The 9,564-nt window shown below is 41.3% G+C and overlaps 1 protein-coding gene across 4 annotated transcripts in view; it reads right to left on the bottom strand.

Moving 5' to 3' along the window:
* DPY30 (dpy-30 histone methyltransferase complex regulatory subunit) overlaps positions 1 to 2,715 on the bottom strand; it is a 10,618-nt gene extending 7,903 nt beyond the window's left edge. The window contains exons 1-3 of one of the 4 annotated variants that reach the window (XM_014533197.1): positions 2,311 to 2,715; positions 2,005 to 2,075; positions 1,880 to 1,927 (exon numbers count right to left, since the gene is read on the bottom strand). In XM_014533197.1, coding sequence (XP_014388683.1) covers positions 1,880 to 1,927; positions 2,005 to 2,040 — 84 coding nt within the window. In that variant the 5' untranslated portion in view covers positions 2,041 to 2,075; positions 2,311 to 2,715. Of the gene's footprint in view, positions 1 to 1,879; positions 1,928 to 2,004; positions 2,076 to 2,174; positions 2,289 to 2,310 lie in introns of those variants that run through there. The other 3 variants (XM_005886051.2, XM_014533196.1, XM_005886052.2) reach the window with 3 other exon arrangements.
* Between the last annotated feature and the right edge of the window lie 6,849 nt (positions 2,716 to 9,564).

Below are 9,564 nucleotides of genomic sequence, written 5' to 3'. Positions count from 1 at the left end.
AATGAAGAGCCCAGAAATGGTAAAGGTGCAGGTAAACGTGAAATACTCCTTTTTCTTACTGTTTAAATCTCTCTAAAGATCACTGAATTTTTAAAGAAAAAATAAAAATAATGAAGTGTAGAAGTTATAACATATGTAGAAGTAAAATATATGATAGCAATAGTACAAAGTCCAGGAGAGAGTAAATGAGTGAAAAACTGCTGTTGTAAAATTCTTATACTATAAATGAAAATATATACTACCACTTGAAGGTTAATTGTGGTAAGTTAAATTTGCATACTATAAACTCTAAAGCCAACACCTAAAAATAATTTTAACAAACCAATAAAAAGAAAACCATAAGAGAAAAAGCGGCAACAGCAGCTGTAGAATTGTGGTTTCCAGACTTTCATATATTGCAAACAATTAGAAATAAACTAATACAATAAATGAAGAAACTAACATAGGGTTAATTCTATTTTGCCAAGTAAAAAAATTACAAACATAATTATTTTACCATCACCATTAATTCAAAAAAAGAACAAGCAGTTTAAAATTATAGAAGCAGGAAGACCAATCACCAAATACAGTGATGTATCATCAATAACACTCACTCCACTTTTTTTTCTCATTTTACCATGGAAATTGGACTGAGGGTTTGGGAAAAAGCATGTTGTTATCACTGCTCTACAGCAGCATGGCTCCAGCATCATATACAAGCACCATCAAGAAAAGACCACTGATGCCTTAAAAAGGTCTCTTAAATAGCTAGAAAACAAAGTGGTGTAAAGAGTCTTCACCTGATTCAGCAGAAGTTCAACTAAAAACCCATTAGAAAGAAAAGATTCTCTATCCGTATTGATATCAAAGCAATAAAAATGCCTAGCAATTTTATAGGCACAGAGTAGTCATTCCACATGCCAGCAAACTCTAGGAGTTTGGTCAAGATCTGCAACACAATTTAATTGTACTTTTAAAATGTCAACCTGCCTAGGTTTAACGCACAGCTCTCCACTTACCTCTTGGTAACCTTTAACAAGTTACTCAACTTGTGGGTCTTATAGGGCTGAGGATATATGCCAATTATTTAGGGTGTGCCTGGCCCATAGTAAAAGAGCTAAAGAAATATTAGCAGCTGTTACAATTATTATTCTCCTCAGAAATGCTTCTGCCCTCATTTATCCAAACTTAATCACCAGTAATGTCTTTCCTTTCCTAGTAAAACGTACACATCTCCTACAGGAAAGGAAGCCTCTGTTTTCCTAACCAATTCCACCCAGCTCTTGGTAATTCATTTGTTCCAGCACTTCCTTATTCATTTACAAAGTAACTTCTACTTTTAGACAACAACCTCTTAGGACTGATATAGAAAACTCTATAAAAGTTACCTTCTTTTTCATGTGTGTGTGTTTTTTCACATGTACTCTCTGAATTCAGACTTAACCATGTAAAGCAAAAACAGTATCTACTGTGTATATTATAGTTTCCAATGGCACCTGCCTACTGAACTCTGCAAAGAAATCAACATGTATTAAATGCTGACGACACCAACACAATCCTGCTATAAAGACAATGGGTTTCTTAATTTTAATGTGCCGTTTTTCCAAAGCAATATCCCAATAGATAGCCAAACGATTCTAAGTCTCCACTAGCAATGTATGCATGTTTCTTCACAAGTTCAACCTCTTGGCTAAAAATTAATTTGTACGTCTGTATACCACGAAGTGTTAGGACCGCTAATAAAACAAGCTACCCATAATGTGACAGTATTTGCTTCGTGATGATCAAGTTTCCCTTGTGCAAAGCAACCTAGTAAAAACAGATCCCACGGTGTTTTTTGTTTTGTATTTTCCAGCTCTTAAGAGACGTACAGAAACGGCATAGGAACTGGGCGAGTTACCTCGACGTTATCTGTGAGACCGTACTCGGAGTGAGGATTTTCTGCAACCTAGAAAACAAAACACAGGTCAGAGACCTCGGCCACCCTTTGCACACCGCCACCATGAACCCAGGGCCTCCGGGTACCTGCGTCTGTCCCTCCAGCATCTGCTCTGGCTCCATGGCGGACCCTGCGAGTCAGTCCCCGGATACCAGTCCTGGAAAGCAAGAGCAAGCACGAGTTACCCAGGAGATCGCAACGCGGAGACGCCAGGATGGAGTCCAGACAAGCCCCCGACCCCGCCCCTCACCCCCACCTGGGCGCGGGATCACCCCGAGCGGTAGCGGAGCAGGGAGAGGCAGTCCACGACCCGGCGCCCGCATCAGGTCCGGAAGCTCCATGATCCCCAGATCCTACAAGGAGTGGAGAAAGGGGGAAAGGGAGCTGATTACCCGCGCCCGAGCCGTCCGTCCCTAAGAGCTGCAGCGCGCCGCCAACTCCCCGCACAAACCGTTTCGGCCGTAAGTGACGGTTGTCGCACGACTAACGCGCTTGCGCAGAACTCCCCAGCGGGCCTGGGGCCAGGAAGCTGCCTTCCCGCTCCCGGGTCTACCTTGCGTTCCGAGTGTCCTAGGCAAGGTCTGGCCTCCGGGGCGCAGCCTGCCCGGCCGCCCCACCTGCAGACCCACCCACCAGCCCCGCGGGCAGGAGCTCCGCCTGGCCAGCCTTCGGTGCTGCCAGAAAGCTTCTGCCCGAGCTTTTCCTCGCGGAACCGAAACCACTTGCTGGGTAGTTCCTAGGAAATCTCAGACCCAAGCTCAACAGTCTGCGAAAGAATGTCAGCTTTTTTTTTTTTTTAAACTCTAAAGCAGCGGTTCTCAACCTGTGGGTCGCGACCCCTTTGGGGGTCGAACGACCCTTTCACAGGGGTCGCCTAAGACCATCGGAAAGCATATAATTACATATTGTTTTTGTGATTAATCACTATGCTTTAATTATGTTCAATTTGTAACGATGAAATTGGGGGTCACCACAACATGAGGAACTGTATTAAAGGGTCGCGGCATTAGGAAGGTTGAGAACCACTGCGAGTCTAAAGCCAAACGAAGCAGCAGTGTAGTAAGCTTTTATTCCAGTCCTTAAATCTATGAATATGCCGTGTTAATGCTACCTTACGTTTGTATCAAAATTAGCAATATGCAACTTTCAATATGTACTGTCTAGAGAACAGTATATTAAAAGAATGACAACATCATTTAACTCTTCTTTTGACTTGTATCACACTGCTCTGGACTCTTCTCATTTGCTTCTATTATGTACTTCTGTTATGGTATTTACCTCACTCTGCCTTATATTTTCTTTACAGTTAAACACAATTAGATTGTGAGCTCTTCAGAGGCAAAGATCATCTTTGTATTCGTTTGTTATATTTGATAAATACACTTTCAAAAGGAGTGAATATAAACGGAAAGCAAGCACTGGTGCCAAAGTTCTACTCTCTAAGACTTCCAGTCTTTCTTGGGGTCTTAAGAAGCTAGAAATTAGAAATTCTAGAACTAGAATTCTAGGATCTAGAATCATAAAGAAAATCTACTGCTCGACCTCCTTTTTACATACTTGGTGCAAATTCCATTTATAAAACATTAACCGCCCTAGCTGGTTTGGCTCAGCGGATAGAGCGTCGGCCTGCGGACTCAAGGGTCCCGGGTTCGATTCCTGTCAAGGGCATGTACCTGGGTTGCGGGCACATCCCCAGTAGGGGGCGTGCAGGAGGCAGCTGAATCGATGTTTCCAACTCGCTATCCCTCTCCCTCTCCCTTCCTCTCTGTAAAAATATCAATAAAATATATTTAAAAAAAAACATTAACCTATTAGACAGGCAATACCTATTTAGGAAGAATACAATATGTGTGGTAGAGAAACACCTGATTTGGGAATAAATATTAAAACGTGGTTCCTTCACATGTTGGCCATGTGAAATTAAGCAAATAGTTTAGCTCTTCTGAACTCATATTTGAATAATAAACAGTTCCCTACACTGATATAAACTTTCCCTAAATGATGAGTGGCTGACTGTGCCTAAACTGTTTCTGCAAACAATATGATTTATGCCAAGCACCTGAATATTCCTTCTAGGAGTCTGGAATTTGGGTAAGTCTTAGGCAGAGGTTGCTTACATGATCAACCGCAACAAAAACCCAGGCACTGAGTTTCTGATGAGTGCCCCTGGTTGACAACATTTCACATGTGTTGTCACAACTTATTGCTGGAGGAATTAAGTGTGTCCTGTGTGAGTCCAGTGAGAGAAGACTCAGAAGCTGGTGCTTTATTTCCCCCAGATTTTGCCCCGTGTGTTTTTCCCTTGGCTGATTTCGCTTTATATATTTTTGCTGTAATAAATCAAGCTGTGAGTATGACTATATTCTGAATCCTGTAAGTCCTCCTAGCAAATCAAACCTGGAGATATATAAAAATTACAGTACCTACCCTTATACATTTGTATTCTTGTTCAACAAAGATCAGACATATAAGTGATACGTATAAATGACAATAGTAGATAATGACTTATTAAAGGTTAAGATGGTGTGGCTCCTATGAACCAGGAGGTCGAGGTTCAATTCCTGGCCAGGGCATGTGCCCTGGTTGTGGGCTTGATCCCAAGTGTGGGATGTGCAGAAGGTACCCAGTCAATGATGCTCTCCCATCATTGATGTTTCTATCTCTCCCTCTCCCTTCCTCTCTAAAGTCAATAAAAATATATTTAAAAGTGAAAAATAAATAATTTTTAAAAGGTTAGGAGGAGTCCAGATGAGATTGAGAAAAATGTAAGTAGGTATATCTAGAGTGATGTTGCACAAAGAATAAATATTTAAGCAAAGCTAAGAGGATCAGGGTGAACCTAACATAGACTGACACAGTAATGAAGACAAATTAAGAAACTCAGGCTTTCTTGCCAGAATATAGGAACTGAGCTTATCCAACAAGATGTGGAGGAGGGTCTCAAGGACAAAGAAAACTTTCTGAAACTGCTGCAGCTGATAGAAACCATGCTTGAAAACAGACAACTCCTTTTATGTTTCCAATATTCACCCTGTGCTAACAGTTCCCATTACTCTGCTTTTCATGTGCACTAGAGTAATCATGACCACCATAAATATAGAACTGAAAAATTATATTTATATATCCAAGTATTTTGTTTAGAGTGTACACCCTCTGATAATCTAAGTTGCCATTTTAGGATATTCATTTATAATTCTGTATCAACTGACTCTGCTTATGCTTCCACAGAATCATAACTTTAAAAATCAAGTTGAACAGGTTAAGTAACAATTTCTACTCTTACACCTACTACTATTTCAAAACTATGAGCTCATTCATACTTTCACCAGTAACAAATCCTCTGTAACTAGAGAATTTCAAACTAGTGTCTGTTTTGTTTGTTTTTAAATTTTGAGCCAATATCAATTAAGCAATAGATTCACATAAAAATCAGAATTCTGGTTTCTCTTGAAATGTTTTAAAAATCTGTTTTAAAAATGTTTTAAAACACACTTTAAGAAAGGAGCACCATTAGGCTGCACACCTGAAACTAATGCAAATAATGTTGAATGTAAAGTAATTGAAAAATTAAAAAAAATTTTTTTTAAATCTGGCAACAGGAGACCACACATCCCTAAAAGGCAAAAATCAGATGGAGCTGAGTAATAGCTGCCCCATCTAATACAGAGATGCTACTCCTTCAGCTTCATCATTCCCATCATTTTTGGATTTTTGAATTTCACACCCATACATGGAACTCATATGCTATGTGTGACCACTGTTGCTAGTTCCTATTTGAGTTTTTTGGCCACTGCAATAGACTATAAACTTGATCTTATTCCTTATTATAATCCTGGCACCTTACATATTGCCAGTCATGTTGTCAATGCATAATACCTATTTGTTGAACAAGTAAATCAATAATATGCACCACAATGTAGACTCAATACAGGGAAATAATTGTCCACAGTTGTGTTTTTTGCTTATTAACACATATACAGGATAATAATCATCTAATTGTTACTCTACTCTTCCCATCCCTTGCCTTCAACTATGTCTTTTAATTGGTTTTTCTTCCAAGTTTTCTGCCTTTTTTCAGGATCAGTCATCTCCTCTATTGGTTCTAGGTTTGCCATTTTATTTTATTCTTCTTTTAATTTAAAAGAAGTCTTTAATATCTACTTCAAATAATCCAGAATCTTTCAAGCTGAAGGTTTAAAGGGTGCCTTAGAAGAGAAGAAGAGCTAAAATATCCAAAAAACTATTTGGTGGTAGTCACTTTGTAATTAGATTAATGGATTAAAGTGATAAAGTGACCAAATGTCCTGAATTAGTTAGCACACTGCTCTGCTCCTCCTTTTTGTTCTGGTGAAACTGGCCCAGATTCCGCTCAAGATTAAGTGTTCTCCAAGTTCTCACCATCTGAAAACGGGGAGGCTGTCAAACTGTAGGTTAAATGACTGAGAAGGTTAGGATCTTCGGTCCAGGCAGATTATAAGGCCAGGGTAAAATCCAGGCACTATTTTCCTTGAGACAAACTTAGGATGATGTTAATTAAGAAAATTGGTTTGACTGGGATGCAATTCCAAGAGGCAGAAAACATGGACTGAAATTACTAAAAATAGAGACCCCAGTAGAGTCTGAATTCTGGAATGGCTTTGTAGTTGTAAGAGACAAAACCAAAATTTATTGAGCCCTCTTATGTTATGGGTATTATGCTGGAGGTTTTAGATGTAAACCTAAATTTTGTAATCTAATTTTTATTCCACCCATTTCACAAAGGAGTTAATTAGTTAAAGAACCTGTTTCATTGATGTCTCTCTCTGAGCAACTAATAAGTGACAGGACCAAAATACCAACCCCAGTCTTTCTGACTCTTTATTTTTTATTTATCTATTTAATTTACATATATTTTTATTGATTTCAGAGAGGAAGGGAGAGGGAGAGATAGAAACGTCAATGATGAGAGAGACTCTGATTGGCTGCCTCCTACACATCCCTACTGGGGATCAAGCCCACAACCTGGGCAGGTGCCCCTGACCAGAATCAAACCCGGGACCCTTCAGTCCAGAAGCCAATGCTCTATCCACTGAGCCAAACCAGCTAAGCCCTGACTCTTTTTTTAAAAAAATGTTTTTATTTAATGAACAACATAAACTGATGAACAAAAACAGATCCAGAGACAGAGAAGCATCGATCAGACCTTCAAACCTCAGAGGGAAGGTAGGGGAGGGTGGGGGTAAGGAGGAGAGATCAACCAAAGGACTTGTATGCATGCATATAAGCCTAACCAATGGACACAGACACCAGGGGGGTGAGGGCATGAGTGGGGGGTGGGTGGGGAGGTAATGAGGGGATAAGGACACATAAGTAATACCTTAATCAATAAAGAAAAAATAAATGTTTTTATTGATATAAGAGAGAGGAAGGGAGAGAGAGAGATAGAAACATCAATATGACAGAGACTCACTGATTGGCTGTCTCCTGCATGCCCCCCACTGGGGATCAAGCCTACAACCCAGGCATATTCCCTGACTGGGAATCGAAGCATGACCTCCTGGTTCATGGGTCAATGGTCAACCATTGAGCAACACTGGCTGGGCAGTCTTTCTGACTCTAATACATACTTTTACCATACCAAAAAAAATGGCCAAGGTACAGAAAAGCAGTCAATATTAAGCACAACTAGCAAAGAGTTAGCAAATGGGAAGCCAGAGGCTGGAAACTCAACACCTGTATGACCAGGAATGAAAAATAACTCATCCGTCAGGGGCTAAAAATATATTTGTCATAATTAATAAGATATAAACAGACCACATAAAATTGTTTTTCTCTGGAAGCCTAGATTTTTCTCTTAAGACCCTGAAGAGAAAAATTAAGCTATGGGACAATTACTGTGCAAAATTCCTAGTGTGTGTCATTAATATGTTATGTTGGGCAGTAACAGACTTTTAGAGCCTCAAATTCCTTCCCAATTCAATAAAAAGGGAAAAAATAGGATAGTGTCTGCTGGAGGTGATAAGGGAAGGATTAATCAAGAAGCTTAATACCAGTTTGAGTTGATATGATTGGCCAGAGAAGAGTGCGTCACTTTTCCTCTCTGGCTGCTTGAGGATCAACCTTTACCGTGAATGACACAGTAACTATCCAGAGCAGGAAGTCCATGACCAGCAGACTACTTCAGCTGAAACCAATTGTCACTGATGTCCTTCACCCCGGAAGGCAATAGTACCCAAGACAGAAATTCCAGGAAAAACTAGCCAAAATGTGTAAGACTACACCAGGTCTCATCTTTGTGTTTGGATTCAGAACCCATGGTGGTGCCCAGCCGGGGCATGGCTCAGTGGTTAAGTGTTGATCTATGAACCAGGTGGTCACATTTTTTAAAAATATATTTTATTGATTTTTTACAGAGAGGAAGGGAGAGGGATAGAGAGTTAGAAACATCAATGAGAGAGAAACACCGATCAGCCGCCTCCTGCACACTCCCCACCGGGGATGTGCCCACAACCAAGGAACATGCCCCTGGCCGGAATCGAGCCCGGGACGCTTGAGTCCGCAGGCCGACGCTCTATCCACTGAGCCAAACCGGCCTGGGCCCAGGTGGTCACATTTTGATGCCTGTTCAGGGCACAGGCTCGATCCCCAATGTGGGGTGTGCAGGAGGCAGCCAGTCAATGGGACTCTCTCATCGTTGATGTTTCTCTCTCTCCCTGTCCCTTCTTCTCTGAAATCAATAAAAATATATTGCGAGATACAGAGAGAAACAGAAATAGAGAAACAGATTGAATAGTTTATTGGCTAGGTTACATCATCAAGTGACCAGTTTAGGAACCTGGCATCTCTGGGGCTCTCGGTGAGATCAACTGAGAGACCAGCTCTTACTCAGTTCCTACTACCTTCTATGCTAGTGGATCTCCATCCAAGATTCCTAGGAGATATAATTGACTGACCTAGCATTTCCATCTCTGTGATCTGGGAGGTGGGGTTCTGTGCTTGCAGTTCATTAGAATACAGGCAGCAGAGGTGAATAGGTAGATCCCCAAAGGAGGGTTCGGTGAGTATGTAGATTAAAAAGAAGGGGTGGGGGTGGAGGGGGTAACAGTGTGGATTCATTGGTAAACTATGGGACAATTACTGTGCAAAAATTAAGAACTCCCTTAACTCAAATAAATTAATTCTTCATCTAAGCACGTATTAATTTAGTTAAACCTCTGGAATCGTTGACTTCATCCCATTGAGCTAGCATTTTCGTTTTGGTGACCCTAAAATTTGTACGTCTCTGCAATTGTTGCCCTTTCAGGTAATTCCCAGATTGGTACCCACTGCTTCTGAGACGGGACTCAGATTAATCATCCTTTGAGACAATACTGGAAGAAATCATTAAAACGATAACACTCGGAGAAAGGAGCCCTGTGAGCAAGCAGAACGACCTCAAACCTCAGCGGTCCTTCTCTGGGACTCGGGGAACAAGGTCGCCAGCCAAGGAGCTCCCAGGCGCAGCGAAGTCGGCCGAGCGTCGGCCCTTGACGACGACGTAGAGCCGAACTGCACGTTGGGAACTGTAGTTCCATGGAGAAAGGACCGAGGGGAGAACGCCGCACACGCGCACGAGGAGCTCTGGGCAACAAAGACGCCGGCGTGCGCGCGCGCGCCGGAGAAAGAGA

The sequence above is a fragment of the Myotis brandtii genome, unplaced genomic scaffold, assembly GCF_000412655.1.
Source record: "Myotis brandtii unplaced genomic scaffold, ASM41265v1 scaffold953, whole genome shotgun sequence".
NCBI lineage: Eukaryota > Metazoa > Chordata > Mammalia > Chiroptera > Vespertilionidae > Myotis > Myotis brandtii.
This window is presented reverse-complemented; position numbering and strand designations above follow the sequence as displayed.